The sequence below is a fragment of the Sturnus vulgaris genome, chromosome 1 (genome assembly GCF_052056855.1).
Source record: "Sturnus vulgaris isolate bStuVul1 chromosome 1, bStuVul1.hap1, whole genome shotgun sequence".
In the NCBI taxonomy this organism is placed as follows: domain Eukaryota; kingdom Metazoa; phylum Chordata; class Aves; order Passeriformes; family Sturnidae; genus Sturnus; species Sturnus vulgaris.
In genome coordinates, this window is record NC_142243.1 from 46,878,113 (window position 1) to 46,904,325 (window position 26,213).

Below are 26,213 nucleotides of genomic sequence, written 5' to 3' on the forward strand. Positions count from 1 at the left end.
CTGAAATTCTCATGCCATTGTTCCTTAGGACTTGGCAAACATGGCTTGTGATCTAGTTAAAAATGTTTTTCCTTCAAGAGGAATTTTTTGTTGCCCCCTCACCTTTTCCCTCCAAGCCCACACGTTGCCATTTTGGAAATATTTTTGGGGAAAATCAGAGAATATATGGAAAAGCTTGCTATAAAATAATGGCGTTTATACCAGGCATTGGCCGGACAAAGGCAACAGAGGCCAGGTCTGCCTGGCTGTATTAGGCCAAACTGCTTAAAATCCAGAATTTCTGATCACTAACGTAAGACCCAGTCCTTTTCCTTTCTTTTGGCAGCTATTGGCTTCTCCCTTGAAGGAAGGCTTGGGGCCACCTTCCTCAGCAAAGGGTTGCACTTAGGTTAAATCCTCCACCTTTTGCTTCTCAGGATGTGTGGCAGCCCCTAAAAGTGAGGACAGTCTGCCTTGCCCATTCACCAAAACAGAGCCTGGGGGCAGGGGGAGGTGTCTGGGAAGTGAAATTGTGCTGGTGTGGACTGGGAGAGCTCAGCACAGCTCCTGCAACCCAGCTCCAGTAATAAATAAATCCTTTCAAGTCACCATCCTATTAGAGAAAGTGGCCTGTGAGGAATATGGATGTAAGGGAGATATTTTCTATGTCAACATGTAAAATAATTTTTTAAGGAGAAAGTAGCTATTTAGAATTAATCTGGCTTCTATTTAGAATTCATGTATTTGTTAGCATTTTATTGTTAGTATTTAGAAATTTGCCTATCTAGAATTTATCTATTAGTATCTATTATCTCCTAGTATTTATAACTTATCTATTTAGAATTATCTGTAGAATCTCTCTCTTTTGGATTTATTTGTTGAATTAGTATCTAGATAGTTTTTTACCATACTTTATACTTCATAAAAATAGATGGTAACTCTCAAGGGTCATTAAGAACCAGATGTAACTGGGCTTAGCTAATGAGGGACTCTACAGAACTCAGGCTGCAGGTGCTATTCTCAGAGCTGGCAGCTAAATGCTGTTAGGAAAGGAAGTTGCTGGCAGCCAAGGTTAGCAATTGGTGACTGAATTGTCAGGGACTCAGTGGAAAAGGAACATGGGCGCATACCATGAAAAATCCAGGTTTTTATGAATATTTTCTTCTGTGTGATTTTTGTGTCCTAATTTGATAGCAATACTTTCTGCTGTGTAACTCCATCTGATCCAAGTATAACAGACATTATACTTAAATCAGAATGTGCAGTTGTTGAACTTGAATATTATGTTTTTCTTTCTGAAAAAAAATTTGCATTTTCCTTTAAACTTAAAAATGTCATATTTAGCTAGTATGTATAATTTTTAGCTTAGTTCAGCACTATCAGTGTATGTTTGACAATGAGAGGACATTTGAGCTGGCTGCAACACCCTCTAAGAGGAGGATTCATTTTCAGCTAAATAAAGATCCCAAATACTTCACCTTGGACATGTACTCAGACAGAACAGATATTGTGAGTAGAGGAAGAAAAAAGAGTAACAAATTCACCTAATTTTTTTATTCCTTTATCTTTAGATCTACTCTCTTGGCTATGGGAAAATGGTCTGGGAAACGCATATCTTTCTTTCCAAACTAAATCATAAATTAAATATATTTTTAGGGTTGCAAAATGTTTCTGGTTGAAAATTTTATTTAGAAAGACATACTATTCACAGTATTTCTTAAAATTGAAAGGAGAATCTCGGTAGCAATTGCAAGAACTAGCTGGCTGGAGAAGGATGGCTTAACCTGTAGCTGTAGAGTTAATTTTGTTTGCAGTTAATTTTTTTCATGGTTTTGGAGAGGCAACTGATAATACAAATTCTAATTTCTAGCCAACAGTCTAGTGATAAAACAATGGGATTTTGCTGAAGTGGAGGAGGATATTTAAAAATGCTTCTTGTGTTTTCTCTTAGGTATTACATAAACAAGAGTTATGATTGGCAGCGGGATACAAGATGATGAACAGACAATGATAATCAGTACAGCACCCTGCAGGCTTTTAAAATCTGACCTCCTCAAATTGATTGCATAGGTAACTTTTTTTATAAAGTTGTATGAATGGCATTTCAATAAGCAAATTATTTGGCACTGAGATACCCCTTCTACAGTGAACGGGTTTTATCAAGTAACTGTAACATAGCTTAGTTGTTTTCAAATCCTAGCAAAGGTTTACTGATCCTTAACACAGGTTGTAAGACTAACAGGATTTAATGCTAGGAGAAAAGTATGCTGCAGATCTTAACTTACCTGCATCTTCATGGACGGACAAGAATCCTTTTCTTTACATGATTGTCATTATGGACTGAACATTTGGTGACTGAACATTCATTGCCCACCTGCTTGGAGGTGAGATTGGAAAATCTTCCTTACATAATGCTTGAAAGATGGTGGTTTCATCTGAAATCCTCTACCAGTTGTAGATGTCCATGTAGTTGGAAAACCATCTCATTTCCTGCTGATATGGTTGGTTCTAGGGAGGATGAATACTAATTCCAGTAATTCAGATTAAGATGTAGTTAGAGATCTGTTTTTGTAACTGCTTTTAGAGATGCTTCCTAGTCCTTTTCTCTGCATGTGCTCTTCTATGTAGTTTTGTTTATTTGTTGGGATTTTTTGAATTGTGGGTTGAACAAGATCTTCATCATGCTGAAGGAGTGGTGGCTTGTTCACCTGCTCAGTGAGGCCGAGGAAAAATTCTGGAGAGACAATCAATGAATTTATGTGCATCCTGAGGTAAGTTTGATGAAAACATGGGACATTCTTCCCTTCTCAGAAACACTGCATAGAGAGACCAGAACTGCCCCCCTCTTTTTTACTGGTGCTGGGATAATCAGGGAAATCATTACACTTGTAGTCAGAACACCAGTGTTGCTGACACATCTTGTGCTGTGAAGCTGTGACTATCAGCTACACTTTACATTCTCTAAATTTTAGCTATTATCTGTATTCTAAAGATAAACTGCCTGTAAATAGAAAACTCTGTCCCAGTGTAAACTTTGGGAGTAATGCCTGGTAATTAGACTCTTGCAACTAGAGGCTGGTTGAGTAAGCAGTGCATCCAAACACTTGATGTTTTTCAGAAGGCCTTTGCCTTTTGGACTTTTATTTGGCAGCTATGACAAAAGAGCCAACATGATTGCACGTTTAAAAAAGCTCTAAACCCAAGATTCACTAACCCTACTCCTCCCTCCCAAAACCGTAACATTAGCCCAGCTAATGTAAGTTCTGCAGGTGCCTAAAACCCCAAATATAAACCGTTAAAGAAATTGTGTCTGCTGAGCTCCCCTGGAAATGCTGCAGCATTCCCCAAATCCTGTCTGTGCCTGGGTGGTGCAGAGCAAGTCAGTGAGTGGGCAGCTCATGCAGATCAGGAGTCACACATAGCATAGCCCTGCTTGTCCTGCCTATGGTGCTGAAGCTGCAGTGCAGGCACAAAGGAGGCTGTAGGAAGGCTGCTCCCTCTCTCTCACTTTCGCCATGACCATCCTGCCCTCCTTCCTGTCCCAGGAAAATGGAGGGGACAGGGAGAGAGGCCACAGGGGCTGGACCAAACTTTACACCCAGTCGCTGTGGCTGCTGACTCAGCAGCTGTTACTGGTGCCTTCAAGCTCTCCCCATCTTTTGGCTTTGGCTGACAGGTCTTAGCAGCTGTTGCTCCCATTTCCTCCTCTCCCTGGCACTGCCAGGGTGCTTTCAGCTCCTCCAGTTTGCTACTGCCTGAGGCACACCTTTGGAATGGAAAGCAGCCAAGGCACTACCCTCAAGATCCTCACCTTGGTTGTCCTGGTTTTCCTTTCAAGATTCCCATCTCTGACCTCCTGGCTGCCCCTGTGTCAGGCCTAGGCAATTGCATGACTAAGTTTTGTACAAGGAGGACATCATCCCTCAAAACACTCTGCCTGTTCAGATGCAGGCTGGAATTTCTAAAAGGTCCTTGTGCTCAGCAGGTCCCTGATGGTACAGCATGTGCCATGTGATTTGTGAAAGGATGCTCACACTACCTCAGATTGTGCATTGAGTCTCTGCCCTGCATTCAAAATACAGGGATGATTAATTTCATTTTACTGCAGAGGTGGGGTATGGAAACTATCCTCTCTCTCCCCTTCTTGGAAAAGTTCTAGCAGGGGTAGTAACAGATGTAAAGCTGCTGATTTGGAAAAAATGTGTCTGGAGATACCAAGTCAGAATTATAATAACAGACCCCAGGCTGTAAGGAAAGAGACCGTTTCTTGAGATGTATATTAATTCTGTTGGAAGAGAATCTAGATCTAAGCTCTCCCACATTCTCATTACAATTCCTCAGGGAACGGAAGATGGCACAGTTTCTGCTCTGTATAAAAAAAGCAAAGGGGAACAATGATTATATTGCACATTAGGGGAGTTGTATGATTTGCTCTCTTTTATTAATGGATAGATTTAGTACAGCCAAGACCTCACAGGAGCAGAGCCACAACATCATCTTTAACCTATCCTGGACATATCCAAACAAGCTTCTGAAATTGTGGCTGTATTAAGCTGTATCACTCTGTAGACAAAGCTGAGAGGTGATGTCGTGCTCAGTACATACTTTATGAAGAATTTTTTTTGTGGTGAGGGTGGGGGAACTGGCACAGGCTGCCCAGAGAAGTGGTAGATGCCCTATGCCTGGAAACATCCAGAGGTCAGGTTGAATGGGGCTCTGAGCAGCCTGGTCTAGTTAAGGATGCCCCTGTTCATTGCAGGCAGGCTGTGGACTATCTGCTTGTGAAACTATCTGTTATTACAAAGATGAGAAATTTTATCTCAGACACACTAACTTAAAACATTCTTTCCATTTCACAGAGGATAAAGAAACAGTAAGGATAGAGAATGTTTTGCAATGATGCAAAAATATGAAGAAGAAACACTTTGCCTGAATTGGGTGAATAAAAGCATTTTTACTAAAGAAAAATGTATGTATGAAAGCTTGTGTGAAATTATGTAGCTTTATGAGTAAGATCCTTCAAAGTACAGCTGAGACTGAAACGTCTGAAAAGGCAACAAATACACACTTTCTTTACAGAGCATTTACAGCTTCAGTTTCACAAAATAGCCATGTTTTCTAAAATGCTCCTCTGAAATGCCTGATTGAAAAGTGCAGTAAACCACAGTAGCATCCCATCAGCAGCAGTTTATCACATCTATAAATCCAATTTAGATCTCGTTATAACACGAGTGTGAGACAATAACGAACAGTGTAAGAGCAGTAAAAGGAGCTTGTAGTTGACAATTGATGCCATATATATTCCATAATACCAAAATGAAGATAAAAGTTTTAAATTAAATCACACAGCTCTGTAAATGAGTAATAAACACATCTAAGATAGCACATGTGTGCTCTTCTGTCCAGTTGCTTCCTGGAAGGAATGGAGTGACTTGAGACTGCAATTTACAGGATTTTCTGTAGAATGGAGTTGGCAACTTCCAGGGATTCATCTTTCACCAAGACAATATCATAAGAGTCCATGTATTTTTCCAAAAGCTCATCTACCTAATTGCAGAAGGAATAAAAAGAAAGACCCCCTTAGTTATAGAATTAATTATTAAAATAGTTTTTGTCACTAAAATATTGATCAATCTTTTCACCAAATTTTGGGAATAAGCCATGCAAACAATGTATCACTCCTACACGTGAATTCCACAGGCAGAGTAGGAGTGGCCTGACCTAAAGTGCATTCCAGGATATAATACCTCATGTTTATTCCAGGATCTCACACATAGAGATACTGAAAGAAGAACTACTTTTGGAAAGGCAGGGAGTAGTATAAAACTGAAGATTTTTCTCTCCTCAATGCAAATGGACGTTCATTATAACTTATTAAATAATCAGTTGAGAGTCACTTAAAAGCCTCAAAAAGTAAAAAGAAAAGAGGAGAGACTGCCTGGATTTATTATAATTTTTCTCAATTATCAACTGAGTACTGAAAGGAGGACCCACAGGAATTTAAGAGAATTAATTTTTATAGCCTTTGAATTTTACTTCTCTAGGAAACACCTGTTTGGAAGTAGTTCTGTACAAAAACCAAGGCAATATATACTTGTGGCCCTGAGCTTATGGGTTAGAAAAAATCCATGAAAAACGTTTGAAATTTCAACCCAAATATAGGCTAAACACTTGGTTTGATATCTCAATCATATTATAACAAACCTCTTTCTAACTCCCAGTGTTTCATTCAAAGCCTACAAGGTTATGTAAGACTACTTACTTTATCATTGAGATAGCCAATCTTAAGAATGTGCTCAACATTTGCTACTCCATCTGCCATACTCAAATCTCCTTGAGAATCACCCAACAGTATGATATTGCTGTTGTCTTTTAGCTGTTTGAAGTACTCTGTGTTCTTCAAGGCGCCATCATGTTTGTTGTAAACGTGAATCAATTCTCCTTTAAATCCTTTTAATATTCCCTATTGAAAAAAGAAACGCTGAAGTTATTTATGGTACCATTCAGGTAGAACAGAATCCAGAATGAAAGAGGTGATTTTACTGTTGAGCCAAGATTGAACTACATAATCTGTGATGATGAACAAGATAAATTAATTTAGAATAATGTCACGACTGTGACAGCACAGTTAAGAGTAGGCAGACAGTGATTCTGCCTGCTTGGAGGAGTGCATATATCTGTATCTATCTGCCTCTATATTATAGATCTATTTTGTAGTGTGTATAAATAGCTACTAAATACCACAAACAGCATGGTATTTATCAAGCATATTTGATAAGAATGTGTTATACGTACATTTTCATCAAAATCCATGAAATTGGAAACCACTTTGACATTAGAATGGTAGACCCCAGCTTGGTGGATTACTTCCTCAAGGATGTCGCCAATCCCAGCAGAAAATATGAACACAGGAATATTATGTTCACTGAGCTTATCAAAGAAGTTCTCATACCCTTCTCTGCAACACAGAATGCAAATATAAATCAAATCTCAAATAAAGAAAGCCAAGAAAAGTCTGAGTTTTTAGGAGACAATCACATCATCTTTGGAAAAGAACTAATACTTCCTGAGAACTTTACTGCATTTCTTTTACTTCACCTTTTCAGGTCAGCAAGAACCATCAACCCAACACAAAGGCTGTTTGCAAGAAACTGCTGCGCCAAGCTGTTTAGTCTTGGTCTGTATAATTTTTCCTCCCAAAACATCTAATCACGTTTTAAAGATTTAAAAACACTTCCCCCTGCCTAAGTACTCCAGAACAAGTAGGCAGCTACCAGAACTCACTCTAGCTACTATCAGGCTGTACATTTCCTTTCAATCTTCCTCCCTTAAATATGTGACTTTCTATAGGGTCATTACTATAAAACAAATTTTGTTTTTAAACCTGGAAAACATTTATTGTTGCTCTCTCCTGAAATTTTTTTAGTATTCAGTACTCTATGTATAGTATTCCAGGAACAAGATAATATTATCTCCATATGCTTTCTCCATACAGACATACAGTGGTAGAATTTTACATTTTAAAAAAGTATTGTGAAAGTTCTGGAAAGAGTTTTAGCTTGTGGATGACGATTCAATGAACATGGACTTAGGAATTGAAACAGGCAGAGTCAGGGTGCTTGTCTGTTGTACAAAAATAGGGATTCAGTCAGTGTTATAAACAAATACTTCCACAATTTAAGTTCTAACATCCTGTTTCGGTATTCCAAAATTTACAGACAGTTTTAGATAGAAGCCACAGCACATTTTAAACATGGATTTTGCTGTTTTTTAGACTTGCCTTCATCCATAGAGGAAGAACAATATTTAATACAACATGCTCCTCAAGTGTTTCTCAAAGGAATTAAGTTAAATCTTATATTGCTCTTAAAAAAAAAGGATCACCAGTGCAATTTAAAGAGGATGAAACTCTACAGAAATTAAGCTGGTAGAGAAGGGACTAAAAAAAGTTCCAGATCTCTGCTTTATACAGTGAGATTATTGTCTGCATTTAGACACAACACACCAATTAAGTGGGAGCATGGAGAGCTCAATGTGACTCAATGTTAAGGTGTCACATTCTCAGGAACATGAGTGGTTTTTTTTCAGTTTCCGTTTTCTTTTTTTTTCCTCTCCCCAACACTCAGGAAGAATCTACAGAAAATGCTCTGAAAAAGATTGATATTGTTCAAATCAAAAGGAACTTACTTCAGCATAACATCAGATTCCCTTACAATTTCTGCAAACTTGTCCTTCTGTAAGCCTTGTTCAATGAGTAGTGCATGAGATTTATGGTACCTAGAACATAAACAAAAAATGGGTTGAATATTGCTTACTAAGGTTCACCTTTCATAAAATTTCACAATGAAAAGCATCCTGTATGGTTAATCTTGCTTATTCAGGTTAAGAACAAAACAAAGTCATTTCTACAAAACTTTAAGAGATTAATTCAGGTAATGTGATAGCTAAAAGCTAAGTAATGCCATTAATTTGCTTTTAAAAACTTACTAAATCTAATCTTAATACAATCTGAAAATAGCAGTTGTCTCTTACCATTCTACCATGTATGGGTATTTCTCTTCAATGGTGAGAGCTGGATCAATTTCAATGGCATAATAGGTTTCTTTCAGCTGCAATAACTGAAGAAAAAAACCATCAGATGTTTAATGTGTTTCATAAAACACATTGGTGTTTTGTCTAAGCAATCAAAATAACATTCTTGTCAGGGAATAATGACAGATGTCTGTACAACAAAACAAATGCTTGTAGGGTTTTTGTTTACCTTTTTCCGACATTCATCTGTGATGATCTTAGAGTTATCAATGATGTCTGGGAAAGTGGTAAAAAAAAAAGAGAGTTAAACAAAATGGTAAGTTTCTTTTACTTTGCTCTACAATACTGTAAATGGCACAGATGACAATGTCTGGTGACATACCAGTATGCTTCCTCAGAAGTTCTCTTACCAGTAAAAAGCACATTTTCTTCATAAGCATAGAGATGCCCTTCCCTTCATCTCTGAATTACAAGGTCAGTTACAAGATTTTGTATCTGTTTCTTGAGATTCAATTGTTTCTGAAATCATCCTAAGGCATCCTAAATGTTTTAGAGTTCCCATTTCTCATTGTTTGTTCCAAAGGACTACAGTGTAAGGATAAAATTGCCAAGAATTCTAAGGAGTTTACTATCTGGTTCTTGCAGGTGTCAGGACTATGATGGACTCCTGAAAAACAGAAGTCAACCATGCCATATTTAACCACTAACATCTGAGAGTTCAAAACTTAATGCTTTAATTGTGATTAAATTAAAGCATTTCATCACAATTAAATAATCACAAATTAAATCTGTGATTTGATTTACACAGATTTTGATTAATATATATACACATAAAAACCACAGTCACTAGAATACTTTGCCAGTAGAATGTACAGATTAGGTAACAAGTCAATATAAAACCTCGTTAGGAAATAAACTGAAGAGAAAATTAAAATATAGGAAAAACTAAAAGGAGTGAACAAATCAATCTGTATTAAAAAAAAAAGTACTCACTATGACAAGTTGGACATCTTTTTCCATTGTAGGAAAATCTACTTAATGTCATATCAAAATCTGTAATAATCTATTTAAGGAAAGAAAAAGCAAAACTGTCTTACAACATGGAGGAACAAAATAGAGAATGGCTAGAAATTCTGAATGATAAACAATAGCTGCAGCTGTGTGTGTCACAGAAGCCTCCCTATTCTATTAAGCCATTGTCACAGAAGCTAGCATATCCCAGAAGAGTAACATTTTTTCTAACAAAACTGTTTTTCTCATTGCTTTGGTGAGAATATTTCCTGAAATTACTAAGCTTCTATGATTATGTCATTTACTTAACTAGTGTTTGGCTGAATTACAGTAGAATCAACAAGGACTATTAAAAGAGTTAACATGTCTAAGTTTTGGAGATTACTTGAAGGTTGAATTTTATTACATATATATAGATATGCTTAAATGTTTTGGCATAGAGTAACAATCCCACATCTGCTTTTATTTCAAACTGGTTACACCTTTACCTGAAGTTTGGCAGCTCCACCTTTGATGAGGCCACAAATAATCTCCTCTACTCTTGCTGGGTCCTTAATATGGACAGTCTTCTTCTGAAATTCTGGCATCTATGAAGAGTAAGAACAAAGACATAAATACACTTGCAGAAGAAAACTTACTAGCCAATAGCTGCTATCCATCAGATTGGAAGCTCTGCATCTATAAACAGATGTCATGACATCAAGACATGGTCAGGACAGAAAGACAAGAGTAAGAAGAAACAGCAAATACTCTGGATATGTTAATCAATGGCTGCATACTGTTCTGTTTGCTTACAACATCTGTTTTCATTTCCTTTCTTAATATCACATTATTCAGTAAGTTGACACTCACAGAAAAGGTGATTATATTTGTAGGAAAAAAGGGAGATATATATTAACAGGACATACAGGATTATCTTGTGATTCAGATATGCCACTAGGAGATGGTAAATCTTACAACTAACTCTCTTTGCAATTAATATGCCCTTTAAGTACATCAGAGATAAAGAAGACATCCAGTGTCCTTGAGAATGCATGAACGTTAACTGAGTCCTTCAATACAACAAGGCTGTGCAGTAATCCCTCCTCCCTAGCCAGTCCATCAATTGCTACCATTACCTATTTCACTGCATACTTTTGAAATAACACATGATATCACACTATATATTCCTTTTGGATTGGATATTTCTTGAATGTTATGATAAATGCTGAATTTGGTGCAAAACAAGAAAAAAGCCCCCCAAACCCACAAAACTCCATTCTTCCCCAAACAGTTTCCTAAGCCTTTGTTTACTCCTCAAACTTGCACAATGGTAAAAGAACTATTTATTTACAGAAATTTCCCAATGTAGCATGAATTTATTTCCTTTATAATCATGTACAGACCCATTCTAAAAAAAAGGCATCGGACATTTGCAATCTGTCTAAATGGACATTTATGAGTAGTAAGCTTTATTTTCTGTTTATAAAACTTCAGAGATGATAAAATGTTAGGAATTACATTTTTAACATTTTGATCCTTCAATATTCCTCTTCTTACAGCTAGCATGTAATCTTTGTTGCAATAAGCTAATTTAAAAAAGAAAGGTAGGGAGGCTGTTCTATTTCAGGACATTTCTAGACCCAGAGTTCTCATATCACCAATTGTCAGTAAGTCATGCAGAACTCTTTCTTCCAGCTCTTGATGCTAGTAAGTCTTTTTTTCATTAGTAGCAGTCAACTTTAACTTTAACTTGCAGTTAAATTGCAATTTGGTTATCGCATAAGAAAAAGGTGGCATTTTAAAGTATGTTTTTGTAAGGGAAAAGACACGTGTGCCAGACACAAGAAGGATCCAGACATACCTTGAAATATCAGCTCGTCTACTCTGTTCTCAGATGGGAGCAAAATATTGCAGCTACATTCTTATCAGATGAGCAGAGGCTCGTCTAACTCATTCTTCAAAACCCCCACTCACATATTCGTCACTTTCCTCAATCACCTTTATGTTTAGAAAAGTTTGCTTAATGTCTCATCTTCCTTGTAATTTTAAGTCATTGAACTTGGAGAAAAGTGTTCTTTTTCTCAGACGCTCACTGGATAAATTTTTCCCTTCTGCCTGAATGTAAAACCCCAGTATTCTTCAATCTTCTTTTGAAGAACACAATTTTCCAAATCTCTGATATTTCTTGATGTTGTCTTGACCCACCCGCTTGAACCATATTGTTCTTCCAACATAGCATCCATGATTTTCTGCTCTGCTCTGATAAGGCCTCGGCTGAAGGGCCACTTTGGCCCTTGTCTTCAGGTAGCATCTTTGCATGTACATTAAAATACATGCCCTGTGTTAGTAGTGATATGGTGAGAACGATTCAAATTCAGTTGGTAATCACCAAATATTCTTCAAAATTACTCCTAGAAAGAAACAGGTATTTGTGCAAAATGTTAAATTTTATTTTTAATCTTTTTGGATTGTATCCTTTCTTCCGTGTCAGTGCTTCTATCTTTCCGTATAATAAATAATTCTAATTCCCACTGTGCTTACTGCTACTTTCTGGCTGATATCCTCAAAAACACTTCTGAAAACAGAAATCCTTCTAGAACCGTAATCATGAGTCTCTGATAAAATTTCCAAGTTTTTCTACCCATTCAAAACGTTTCACCTATACCACAGTATCTTGTCAAAAATTCTGTCCTGAACAGGGTATTCATTACTTCTGTGCTTTATAAATCTCATAAAGAAACAAACTGTATTAATTTCACTTCGATTAGAAGAATTAAAGTTTTCCTTTCCGATCCTTTGGAAAAGACATTTTCTGTAAAAGTGGTATCTCCTAAGCCAGTATCTCTGAGTGTTGTTGCAGTGCCTTGCTAGTATTTCTTTAAGCACAGCAAAGTCACAAAAAGTACATTAGGACTGACTTCCAGCTCTGAGCTACTTCCTAGGCAGGGAGTAATTGAGAAAGCTAATGAGTGTTGACAAGAAATAGAATTCCTGAAAAAATCCATTAAAGAATTCACCAATCTTTGGAGATGTACCTTTACAAAGCATTTCTTTATTCACAATTAGCAGCACATCTAGCTTCACAAAACAAAATATTAATAATCTGTAACACTTTAAAGGTGTTTTATGGTATTTCTTTTGTATGTTATATGGTGCTGGTAAAAAAAAGTAAGCTTTCCACTTTTTTCTGCATATACAATATTCTTTATAATGAAACACAAAGTGCTTTGACTTTGGACATTTACTTTGACTGGGTTTGGAAATTTTTCTACTGTAAATTGACTAATCTAATTCCTTTAACATTCAGCAAATTATATATGTATTTTTAGATTTGGAATGCAAAAATTAAACAGTGAAATCTAAATGCATGCTTTTCTAAGTAGTAGTTCAAGCATTATTTAGTTTACTTACATACTAAGCAACAGATTTCCTAATATAATTAATTTAAACAGATGTTGGGGTAGATAGAGAGATCAGAGGAAGGGACTGGATGAGGAAAATTGGATTGTTTGGTACTGCTTTATTTCAGACTGTGCCCTTTTGTAAGTTTCTGAAACAACCTGAGCAAAAATCTTGGTAAACACTTTAGTAGATCATGTTAAACAAGACATTGCTTTATATTTTAAGTATGATGATAGCTTCCTGCTTTGATGTTGTAAACTTCTACTTAAGATGAGTTTTTAAGATTAATTTATTTCTATTTTTGCACACAAATTGGTTAAAGAGTATTTTAATTTAGGGGTGGGGGAAAGTCTTCTGCAGCAAGCATAACCCAGACATTTTCAGTCTCACAGGCACTTTCAGAGGAAAAAACAAGTCTACGTTATGGATGTGACATCTGATAAAGCCTCAGACAAATACAGCTAGATAAAATAGCCACTTCTCCCACTGCTAGTTCCTTGTATTAATATTTGCAACTGAACATTAAGTAGCAATTATTTTATTTTGTCTTTATCATTATTATAGTAGAAGTAAATGAAACTGTCTAAGGAACGGTAAATGAAACTGAAATTGCAGCCACCAGTTTTCTGGCAAACTGTCTGCTCCAATGTTTTACACTTCTGCCCAGTTTAGCTGCTGTTTCATTGTTGCATATTTATCATTCTTTGCAGTTGAAAGAAAAAAGCAGATTCTAGTTGGAAGGAACTGTTAAGACAGATGAAAGAGCAAAGAGTGAAAAGTTCAGTCAATTTGATGAAATTTGTGTTTCTATTTACTGTTTAAGAAAATTCTAACAGTCAACTCAGTGTGCACATAAATCTCACAAAATTCTAATGCACCAGTTGACTAGGATGAGCACAGATAGAGACGCAGCCAACCAAAAATCTCCACAGCACTTAACCAAGTCAAGCAAGCTTTTCAGAATCAGGAGCTTCTACATACAGAACTAGCACTATATAAGCAAAAGAAAAGGAATTCATAATTCATTGTGAAATGGGAAAGTACATCATATTAAATCACTTAAGTACTCCTATTTATTCTGTCATATTATAAAAGTGTGAGAAGAGTTTTGCTTTCTTACCAAGAGCATCTGTATGCTACTGAATAGCTCAGAGGCTGGTGTGTCTTAAAGCATATGTATGACAACTCCCAAAGGTAATTTGTGGTTGGCATATACACTGGCCACAAATACATTTTAGTTTCTAGTCTGACATTTTTAATGAGCCTTTGAGAGAAGGAAGAACAAAACTGAAAAAGATTATTTTAAAGGTTGAGTTTAATTGGATTTTGAAACGGAAAAAAATTATCTTCTTGTTCGTGACAGCAGGTAACTGGAATAAGGATGCAGGAAATTATTTTGTAGCTAAGAACGTTATGGTCATACCTTGAGGAATGAACAGTAATGGATTCACGCAAGTTTGGAAATCCCCCAGTCCTACAAACCACAGAATGGGTCATTTACAACAAGGATAGTTCTGAGAATTACAAATCTATTTAGTACATGAGACATGCATCTATGTAACTGGGTTAAATACAGAGAAGTATTTGCCATAAAGACCATAATAAATTCTAGTTTTGAAATGAAATTTTTTATATACAACTGGATAACAGAATTGCAAACAGAACTGCTTTTATGTATCCAGGTGCCACATAGTACATAAGTTGTCTTCTTAGTATGTAAGGCAGCGTGTATCTAAGTGCATGCTGTGTCAATTTGATTATAAAACTAGAGCTGGTGATAAGGTCGGTCATTCATTTTAGCGATCTAAGTGAATTTACAGCTGCCATTGTAGGCATTTCCAATTAGGTATCCCAGGAAATTAATAGCTGATTACTCCACAAGGAGTAATGTCATGTTCTGGAGCTAGTATTATACTGAATTTTTCAATCCACTGAGTGTTGGAGGTAGAGCAGTTGCTTTCCTCCCCCTACTCAGTAAACAAGTCCCAATGATTAACACAAAAATTAAAAAATGTCAGATAAAAAACTCCATATAAAAGACAACTGAGTGATCTTTTGTTTTCACTCCCAGTAATTTTAAATAGGGAAGGATGAGTTGATGAATTACTTGCTATCTTAAATACATAGAGATATGGCTCATTTCACAATCAACTCTAAACACAGAGCCTGAAATATTACTAGTAATAACTTAAACTGTAGGAGGTTGTCATCATAAGTCTGCTAAGCAATACTTCTTTGACAAAGGATGTAAAAAACCGGTGCAGAGTATTTTTATACTGATATCCTGTAAGCCTATACTACTTGGCAGATACCAAGTTTCCTTATTTTATAAAGACTCATCTAGTATGGAAGCCTCCCCAAACCCAAATCATTGCTAAGAAAACACCCTGGATTATGGGTAGACAAAATTTTAAGATAACTTTTCTATAAATCTCAATGATTGACAGAGTACTTTGTTAGATGCCAGTAATTCTGAATCACAGTAAGAACTGTTCTCACACTTGCAAGTGTATTAAAAATATTCCACTAAATTTCAGATTATCTTAATGTCATAAAATGGATAGGGCAATAAATAAGATCTAAATACAGATGTTGCTATAATGCTATTGACAGTATGTGAATTTCAAGTATAACACAATTTCTATTTTCCTACTTTTTTGGTAAACCTGCCTAGGTTTCAAACCTAGACTAGGTTTCAAACCTGTTATCTTTTGATAGAGAGAACACACAAGGGTGGATGGCAGTGAGAGAGAACTATCCATGTTATTTCTGAGCAAGGTAAATGGAAATCAAAGTCATAAATTGGATAGGGGCAAATTATTTGTAAATTTTATTCTAATCTATGGTGACAGCCTCCAGGTAAGAGAGTATAAACCAAGACTAAATGACCTTTATTTTGGGAACTGCAGATTTCCAATTTCAAGGTCTTAGACTAGCTATCACATATATTAACTTATGGATGTACCAAAAAAGGCAGGGCCTGGCAGCAGTGATAGCTGTGAAATTTGGTACCCAGAAGCTACAGAAAACTGGTTTTGGTGTTCTTGGTGGAAGAAAGTAACAGTTTGGTGAAAACATAAAGAAATGGGGCACACTCCTTAATTTACATGTTATTTTCCTCCCCCCCCCCTTATTACTTCTCTAGAAAACAAAACAAAAAACTTCTGAAAAGCATACAAGCTTCTCCATGTAATTTCTGCAACATTAGAGTAGCAAGAAATGGGGGAGCCATAACAAAATCCATAGAATGATACTGTGGGGATCTTTTCCTCCATATGTTTATGCTCATATATGTATAAAGCAAGACTGCCTGCAATTCAGACAATTTGAATTCTGGCCCATGAGTGCAACAGAGGTTTCTCTTAGTTGTTACTAGGCTTATTTTTATACAGGAACATCAAAGGGTACTGGACATGAGTGTAATCACATCAGTCACTCCATTAAGTGCAGGTAGTTAGGAGAACTTCACTAGTTTTAGGGCAGTCTGCCAGCATAATCTGAGTTCAGGACAGAGACTCACTAATATATAATTCCCAAAACCATAATACATTGTATATTCAGATGATGCAAGCTCAAATATGGTAAGGAATCCTTAGTAACTATTAATTACCAAATTACTATTTTAGTAGTTCTGCCAAGAAATAGCTTTAGGACTACTTAGCTAAAACGTAGTTATTATGGAAATGAAACAAAAGAACACTAAGTATCTTCACAATTGCTTGATAACATGCTGTAAAACTAGATACCCAGCACAGGTTATATGAAGTAACTGAACATGGGTTCACTGCCTAAACTATTTTAAGACATGGAATAGGATGCACACTAAAAATAAATTTTCCTGGTTTACTTTATTTATTTACATCTTTTTATACTTTATGTGCTGGGTTCTGATACTTAATTTGGAAAAAAACCCTTACAAAAATCCAGAGAGCGCTTTCACAGAAAACACAACAACAGTGTTTCCTCTTGTGTTTTTAAAGGCGAGTACCTGTGCGTTGAGCTTAGGGCACTCCTGATTCTTCTGTCCTTGATTTTGTCCTACTGCAACAGCATAGGTGGCAAGCAGAGTCCAGAGATGCAGGGCTTGCATGCAGGCTGCCAACAAAAACCAACCAAATCCTTTTAAGAATTGGTCTGCTATATTATGTGATCTTTCTATTCCTGCTGTATAAAGCCAACATGCATGGTACATAGTGACATCTGTGAAATGTACTGTGAAAATACCAACGCTTCAGAACAGTCTGATGCATACTGAAAAGCAGAGAAACATTTAAGTTGAATTAACCTATTCAATGAAACCCACTAAGTACACTTATTCCTTTGATGCTGTTGCTCATTCTATGCTATCAAATTTTAATTTAAAAACACAGTTTTTTAGGTTTTTTCACATTCACAATTAACAACTTTAAGCCCCCAGCTCATAACCTTGGCTTAAAAACACAGGCAAGAAGACAAAGTTGATACTGCTGACAGAAGCTGCTCTCACTTACCAGAGGGTTTTGCAGGAGCAGCTGCAGAAGCAAAAGAAAATTCCTCTTGCTTGAGACACACTGATATAGCAGCATAGGGTGCAGTTGAGGGCGTTTCCAAGTACAGCCTGACTAATCCCCGTGCAAAACCCCAGGGTCCTGTGACGCACGTCAGCAATGCACAGCAGTTTGTTATGCTCAGCAATACAGCCCGACAGGCTTACAGATCATCAGCTGGTTCACCAACAACAAAACCTTTGACCTTCATTGAATGAACAGCTTTCATGGATGCAGCAGGCAAATTTGGGCAGCTCTGACAGAGGAAGGCCCTTGTTTTTGAAAGCAGAAGTTTACTACTTTGTTACTTTTTAGTCCTTTTACAAAATCCAAGTATTTTAGGATTTCCTGTTGCATAGTGCCACAAATTTCTTAGAGCTTCATTGACATGGTTTCATTAATATTTACTAGGTAGCACACATTTATTCATGTAGAAAGAGCAAATGAATTAATTAATCTTTGTTTAGGCAGTAATTATCTGTGTGATTCTGAAACAGGAAATCAAGGAACCTTGTTTGTTAGGATTTTTGAGAGACAAGGCCACTCCACATAGTTTTAGAAGTTTGTCATTAGACATGCTGCCTGATCAAAGATCATAACTAGGTGACAGAAGATGGATTAAAAAGAAATATTTTTTAGAGTGAGGGGAGGAAGGAACTATTGTCTAATTGTGTTTTACATTTTTTTTGAAGTTGTGTAAATGCTTTTAAGTGCCGTGCAAAGCTGACCATTGCTATAGCAGCAGTGCAAGCTTCTCTATACTACCCCGCAGCTCATGCTCAACCTCAGGTTTATGATTCCCTGTTTCAGGATGCCAGGACTAACCACCAACATCAGGTCAATTCATACACGGCTACCAATGGTCCCAGTGCAATCGTCAAAGCTGATGCAAGGGCAGGTTACAAATGTAGCATGTAAAACACCTGTAACACTAGAAACCCCCCCCACAATAGCAAGACTCTTGAAATTAATTAGTTATGACAATTTCCTGCAAAGAAGGATGTACTTTCTACATTAAAAAAAACCCAATAGACTTTCTGAATAGTACAGCAGATACATGTTTTGTGTCCACATTCCAACTGTAGGTTACTATGTAGGATTCAGTGTATCTGACCTACATGTGCACTCTCCTTTTGTTTTCACAGGTGTCCTCTGTTTCGAGCCAACAAAACAAGTGAAGTGAATACTTCAGCTAATACAAAACATGCAACTTCAATCAACACTTATCCTCTTAGAATTGACCAAGATCTCCTTAAATGTACAAATTAAGGTCTGCTGTATCCTGCAAAGACTGTATACAGTAAATTGAACTTACCTGGCATTGGTATTGCCAGGATTCATAGCTACCACTAAACTACCTGTTACAGCATTTGTACACCATTGTAATAGGTAACATACAGAGAATTTTACGCTTCATAATATTTTAATATAGGCAGCATGCTTTTCATTCATGTTTTTATAATAATGTTGTTTGGGAAACATATGCTTAGTGCAGTGTCTTGAATAAATAGGCATTATTTGCACAACAAAGAGCTGCAGCTTGTGTCCCTGCTAGATTTCTCATGTAAAAAAAATAAATCTTATGAACAGTGAAGTAAAATATGCTTGCTAGATGAATCAGGCAGTTCAGGTAAGACATCACTTGATACATTCAGTTTGTAAAGAACCTGCCTTTGAGCTTTTATGTATTTCAAAGGTGACAATGGTACTGATATATAAATGAGTCTTGTGAACCTCATAGCTGAGGCTGGCATTTGGTGGGTCAGCAAGCTGGCCTGTTGCTATTCTGGTACTTTTCAGCTGTGATTCAGTGAGAAAATTAACTCCGGTGCTGTCAAAAATTTAAAGAAAGTTAATTTCCCTTTCAGAAAGCTGGGGAAACAAAAAAAAAGGTAGTTTAAAAAAATATTTTATTATTTTTTTAAGATTAGAAAAAAAATACTTACAGAAATTAAGTCCAACACTTACAGACTGTTTTTTGGTATACCAGACTAACTGGAAAGCATTCTAAATGAACGATGAGAGTTTTAGTGAAAGCCCTAGAAAATGTCATGAGCAAAATTTCTGTAAACATTAATACAGCCAACACCTAATTCTTAGAAAAACATCTATCTTTATCAACAGTGTACTTTCACTTTAATGAAAAAGCCGTACATGAAACTTATATACAAAACAAGACTGTCTTTGTAACTCCAAGAAATCTTTGTGTACAAGACTTTAATTATAACAGCTCCTATGAACCACATTCTATTACTGCTGATTTGAGTCTATTGAGTGTTTTGTTTACAGTGTTTAACGTCTGGTAAAAGAGGAGCTAAAACGAACACCGGTTTTTTTTAAAGAGAGAGGAATAAACTCCAGCGTGACATTTCTACTCTTGAAATATGGAAGGTCACTTATATATATTTTAAGAACCATGAACTGAAGAGGTGTAGTTATTTCAACAGTTGGATTCTATTTTAACATTTTCTCTTTGGCTGAGGGCCATATCTTGACTACAGAATAGTCTATGCAGAAAAAGAGAGAGAAAAATACCCAACAACACTGAAAACACTAGATAATTTATAATTTATACAAGACTGGGAAAAGGTTTATATGCTTGTGTGTTAGGTGAACATGGTTTGTAGAGGATGATCTCGAATATGAAGCACTGTAAGTTTTAGTCTAAAGCAAAGAAAAGCTGGTTCTACCAGTCCTTCCACACCCGTGACCTAAGTTGCATCCATTTGTGGAAAGAATTAGCACAGGTATATTGCCTAAGCAAGAACACTGTGCTTTTTCTTTAACTAATAAATTGAATACTTCAACTGAACTGACATAAACTTTTAAAGATCAAGAAAGAAGTCATAGCTTTTTAGAGTATTTCTTACAAAATTTAGAGTGTAAACATTAGCTAGTGTCTTTTCATGAGCTTACTAGCTTTTATTCCTGTTTAGTGACCTCACCACTACTGAACAACTTTTGAATATATCCCCATATATTTAGTACGTTGATCGACTTTACTTGAGCAATACCTTGCTTTATTGTAGGGATCAATTTTCAACATTAAAGAACTGTGTTTGTTGTCTAATTTTGCTTTTGTAATACATTCACTTAGTTCATATTTTCCAAAATAGCCTACTTGATATAACCTTATGAGACAGAGAAGATACCTGAACCTTGGTACTCAAGTACCAAGACCAAGTAGAAGAAAGGAATCAATACAACCCCACTGTACTCAAACATGATTATTATTAATGCCCTAGTGAACTGAGTTAATGAGCAGCATAATAGTTCCAGGAATAACTTTTTGTATCGGTGACAATTACAAGGAAAGAAAAATCAATGGTCAGTTTGATGAGGCTGGGGTACATAAAAGTTTAGGTTACCCTGAAGAAATTTTGGATACGATTTATCTTTGCAGAACAGGTTTGGTGTAAAACCCATCCTAGCCATATTTACAGTTGGTATGATGCAATACAGATTTGTATATGAAAATGTGTCTGTCATAGAGATCACTTGTGAGGAGTGTAAGCAATTCTAAAAAGAAAGAGCTTGAACAAGACTTGTTATGAAAAAGTGCTAAGAAAATACTAAAGACTGAATTCAACAAATTGTGATAAATACAGAGATGACACATGAGAAGAAGGTGAGGGTCTTAACCTGAATGGTATCACAAGACATACTCAACAACTTTTTAAATAGAGATTTTCTCGATCTGATCAGAGATCCAGCTTTCTTTACCAGTTCATGAGAAAACTGGTGATCATCTAATAGTCTGACCATTTATAGCTGTACCAAACACAAAACTAAATGTCCACACACTAAAACAAATCCTTAAGCATTTCTTCTTATTATGTTTAATACATTTTTCTGATGAGAAAACAAAAGTTATTGCAGCACCATTGTCCCTTATGCAGCTGTTTCTTGCGCTTACAAAATCATTCTAAAATAAAAGATTTCTGCTGATGATTGATCAGCAGACATTTTGAATCTGAAGGACTAATAGTAACTAGGGCCTACATTTCCAGTACTTCATGTGATCCTGTCAATTTTTAGTTTGGGCAAGAATTTAATCTGAGAAAATACAGGAGGTACAAAACATACAGAACAATTCTGTACATTCTGGGGCAAATTAATACAGCTCAGGATAGGCATTTTAAAATCTGATTGTATGTTAGGGGAATCACCTCATCTCTGCTTAGTTCCCATTCCCTCACTGTGGAGAGAATTAACTTTTATAACTGGTAGGCTAAAAGAAAAGGTATGTATTATTTAGTTATCAGTGAGTATCTGGAAATGATGAAAAGATCTTCAGTAATTTCTAATGAGTATCTTGGAAATACTAGACCTACCTAGTCAAATTGAAACTGATTTTTTTTTATCTTGTTTCTCTCCTGTCCTTGTTAAAAAAAAAGAAATATAAAAATATTCTAAATGTAAGCAAGTTCAGATCAATACAGTTTATCATATTACACTTAAATTTTAAAAATAGCTTCCAAAGCACCAGGATTGAAAGAAAAACTCAAGGTTGTGACACCCTTTCATTGCTCGGCAGAAGAAAATAAAAACGTTTTTCTTGGCCTTCATACATACGTTTCACTGATGCCTATTCTTACCAGGGCTTTCTGGATAAAATCATTATAAATCCATTATGAACTTAGAGCTTAAATACCAAAACCAATTCTGATTTCTTTACCTTACAGGGAATAGACAAGAATTGGAAAATGCCCTGAGAAGGGCAATACGAATTAGGCATGAGAAAAGTCATACGATGAATAATTGAATATCACTAGAATTCCTTAACCTGGAAATTAGAGGGTGGCTAAGAAACGGTTAATAGGGAAAGACTGTTCACTGTCTCTTCCAGTATAAGAAGTAGAGGCCATCAACTAAAATTAAGAGGAGGCAGGCTTAAAACAAAGGAGTCAACTGCAAGTCACACAATTAGGTAAAGCAGTAAAAATGTGAAATTCCTTTTTGTTGATACTGTGAATTTACACAGCCTTAAAATGGTATTGCGTCATAACATGAAAAAAAGCTCATCCGAAATTACAGACACTATCTGAAATACAAGCTGCTGGAGGAGAGAAATCATTCTAGCAAAAACATTAATGACAAATCACCCCTTTGCTATGCTTTGTGTCTCTGTTACAGACCATTGTGATTCTACTAGTTTGAGCTAAGATTTTTCATGGAAGGCAAGTCATCACTCCCTGTTTGTAACATGTAATGACAAGGAGAATAATTTGCTTTTCATGATAATGTTTCAGTTTGATCACAAGTTTTAGCTCCATCCTTCTGTTTTCTTGACAGTTCTTCTTCTCAGAACACAGATACAGAAAATTCATTTTTGACAACTAGGAATTTTTTTATTTGAGTGGTACTCTCATTTTACTTTAATACTGCTATGTAGTATGTTGGAATCTGCCATCTGAAAGATCCATTTCCCTCTCACGTTATACAGAACCTAATGCTTTCTTAAAGACTGCTTACAGGTGAGGCTGCTGGCACAAATAATCTTTCTTCAAAATACCTACGCAAACAGTGTAGAATTCTAAGAACTGGCACTATTTAAATATACTGTGGTACATTTATAAATTCTTAATTAGCTATTAGGTATGTAAAAGTTCACCTTGCATAGTAATGTAATTTTGATGAGCTATACTATTTTCCCATTCGCATGTATACCTTCTATAATTAAATATCCTGTCTATATCATTGGCATGCATTGAAAGAACTTAAACAAATGCTTGTTTCCCTAGAAGGTTCCCATGTAACACTATCTAGAATGGAATTTGCATTAAGGCCAAGGCTTGGACTGAAGGAGTTGCTGCTGATTCTCTTCTTCTCTTATCTGCTTCTAAGAAAAAAAAAATCTACTTAGATTTTTTTTCACTCAACCTAAGAATGCTATATCTAGATCAAATAAACTCTGACCCTTGAATAGTGGAGTTGTGGGACTCAGTTTGAAAGCAAAGTCAGCAGGACAAAGTTTAATCTACAATACATTACCAGACACTACATGTAAGAATGTAGTGCTAATATAATATTCCAATTAAATTACACATTGAGATGAATGAAGCTTTTAACTATTAGGTTCTCTTTGATTACAAACCCTTTTTTAAAGTTATTGAAAAAAATCCATTAAATCTAAAGATGAAATACAGCAATGAAACACTCCTTTTAAAGGTAACAGGCAGAAGCATCATGACTTGAGGCATGAAGGATTGTTTTGACTCCATGTTTCATTGTTTTATGGGTGTTTCTCACTGCTGCATCCATTCAAAGATGCACTTGGATGCCTTATGTATTGTATCTCTGTGTAGTTGCCTTCTGGAAGTGTTCAAAACCAATAGGTAATAATATTACCACTACTATTCTTTGCACTCTACTACTGCTAAAGTACCGGGCACTGCTACTGCTTTGTGCTAATTCCTACCCTTTAGTTTCACGTACAATTTTTTCCATTTTTTGCAGACCAACTGCAAAGGCAGATGCAGCTGATAATATTAAGTGTTGCAATAAAAGCCGCTGAGTGAAAAAAGCACCTTTTTGGTCTGATAACTGGTAAGTTTCTGACAAAGAGGGAAAGCTTTCAGGGAACAAGATTAACAGAACATTTCAGTGGTATTCATTCTGTCAGATTAAGGTGGAGCAAAACAACTCCCAGGTAAAAAAACCTAAACCACAAATAAACTTGGATTATTTCAGTGATCCATTATGCAGAGCAGATAAACAAATCTTTATATAAGAGTGCAAGAAGGAAATGACAGCTAGCGAGTGGGAAACAAGTAAGAACAAGCACATTTGAACAGGAATTTTTTTGGTGGCAAACCTAGCTCAGAAAGTTTGAAAATGCCTATTCAGACACTTAATGAATCTTCAGTGTCCAAGACTAGGCTTTGCCACAGCCCTTTAAAATAAAATAACAAATTAAATAAATAATTAATTAAAAAAACCCCTTGAGACCTATGAAAGCAAAAGCGGCATTTCCTTCTAGCAACAGGTATTATTGCTATAATTGAGAGAAATTTTATTTAAAATTATTTTAGTAATTATTTTCTGAGGCAAGTGACATTGTCTATTCTTTTGAGGCATTAATGAAGGAAAATAATATAGTTACTTATAGTATTTAAACATGTTGTCTTCTTTTACCTGTGTGCTGCAACCTTAAGCATATGCCCACTTGTACTGAAAAATGCCTTCTCTTTTTTTTTGCCATTCATATAAAGAACTCTTGATGATTAGCCAAATTAAAAAAATTCTGTGGACTTTTAATGGACGCTGATTTTTTTTCTTGAACAATCAGAAGCTCCACACAAATAATCTAAGAAAGAGTCAACTAACAAAACAGCCAGAGATTCCAATTTAATGGCACACTGCCCATCAATCTGCGAGAGACATTGTACTAAAATTTTGCCTACTGCAATCATAAGTTCTCTGATGTTTTACAGCAGCTGACCCCCGGTGATTGATGACTTGAATGGGAGAAAGAGACTGACATCCAGCAACTGGTCAAGATAAGAGCAATATGAAGACTGTGCCTCAGAAGAAGCAGTTGCTGCAGATCAACTGCTGCACAGGGCTGTGACTGCAAGAAGGCCAGTTAGACTTCATGCCCTAACTTTTATTTTACACACTCTCCATGACGATATAAATTCCTCTTTTGCCCAGTCTTATCCAGCCTTGTATCCCTGCACAGTGGTTAGGAAGGGAAGGCAGGAAGAATATCTGTGAAGTGTTCCTGCCTCTCAGCTGTGCTTAGCCTGATTTCAGGGCTGAGCACTTGGCAGGTAGCAGAAACGTGACTGCTGCCGTGGGCCCGGTGCAGCAGGAGCAGTTCAGCTGGACGTGTGTGAGCGCAGTGGGGCAGTGGCCGAGAAAAGCCATGGCTGTGGGCCGCCATTCCCTGAAGGGACAGGTTCCTTTCCCCGCAGCGGCCACCGCCTCAGACACGGCTCGCGCCAGCGCCACCTACTGCTCGGAGCCGTCTGCTGCAGATCGAGCAGCCCAAACTTCCCTCGTGAAAATTAATTACTCTCTGACAAATACACCAACACACAGCAATAAAAGGTAACAGCCTGCTTCTATTCTAGTGTTTTTCCTTAAACTCTCTCACCCTTCGTAGGAGGTGAAGAGTACACTGTAGTTTACTTGCACAAAATACACTTGTGTATGCACATATGGAGGGAAGAGCTGATGGCTTGAAGGCTATTACTGCAAATTGGAACTAAGCAACACAGAAAAGAATATGTATTTTGCATGTATGATGTAATTCATGCAATCGAAAATAAAAGGTAAAAGGCAGCTGCGGTGGGGTTTTTGTGTGAGTTTTTGTTTGTTTGTATTTTTGAAAGAAAGAACTTGAAAAAGTTCAGGCATTTTGAAGTTTCCAGTCCAGATTCACACAAATTGTGATGTTTTTACATCTACATTGTTATTGAATTCACTGCTAGCATTCTCCTACTTATAAATGCATGGATCCATATCCTGGGTCTCTTCGAAGCTTATATTGATCAGTTTAGATACTTCTTATAAAAGCTGGTAATTCTTGTTAACTCATGACTGAACGGTATGATTGGAATGCTATGAAACTTTAATTCATAATATGAACACATTTGCAATGATATGCGTATTCAGACGAAAAACTAAAAAATCCCTTCTTACCGCTTATATTGTTTGACAGTTAGAGAGAACATGTTTAAGACTTGCAGTATTTGCTATTGGTTTTAAGCTGTAAAAAGAGTTTAATAGAACAGATGCCATTATAGCTCACCTGGTAAAAACCTGAGTTATCAC

At 36.3% G+C, this 26,213-nt stretch overlaps 1 protein-coding gene and 1 long non-coding RNA gene across 12 annotated transcripts in view; one reads left to right on the forward strand and one right to left on the reverse strand.

Moving 5' to 3' along the window:
• LOC148225187 (uncharacterized) lies at positions 1-25,944 on the forward strand. Of its 2 annotated transcripts, none has more exons than XR_015804146.1 (3): positions 1-2,049; positions 18,578-23,981; positions 24,869-25,944. It is a non-coding gene; the product is annotated as an uncharacterized LOC148225187 (long non-coding RNA). The 2 variants fall into 2 exon arrangements; XR_015804145.1 differs by lacking the exon at positions 1-2,049 and adding an exon at positions 6,933-7,156.
• NT5C3A (5'-nucleotidase, cytosolic IIIA) overlaps positions 4,399-26,213 on the reverse strand; it is a 27,557-nt gene continuing 5,742 nt past the window's right edge. For 2 of the 10 annotated variants that reach the window (XM_088166018.1, XM_088166030.1), the window contains exons 2-11: positions 16,895-17,001; positions 14,330-14,380; positions 10,011-10,109; positions 9,505-9,574; positions 8,741-8,787; positions 8,512-8,597; positions 8,167-8,256; positions 6,775-6,937; positions 6,242-6,442; positions 4,914-5,526 (exon numbers count right to left, since the gene is read on the reverse strand). In XM_088166018.1, the coding sequence (XP_088022144.1) occupies positions 5,425-5,526; positions 6,242-6,442; positions 6,775-6,937; positions 8,167-8,256; positions 8,512-8,597; positions 8,741-8,787; positions 9,505-9,574; positions 10,011-10,109 (858 nt within the window). In that variant the 5' untranslated portion in view covers positions 14,330-14,380; positions 16,895-17,001 and the 3' untranslated portion in view covers positions 4,914-5,424. Of the gene's footprint in view, positions 5,527-6,241; positions 6,443-6,774; positions 6,938-8,166; positions 8,257-8,511; positions 8,598-8,740; positions 8,788-9,504; positions 9,575-10,010; positions 10,110-11,365; positions 11,392-14,329; positions 14,381-16,894; positions 17,068-17,396; positions 17,577-26,213 lie in introns of those variants that run through there. The other 8 variants (XM_088166024.1, XM_014889643.2, XM_014889639.2 and 5 more) reach the window with 8 other exon arrangements.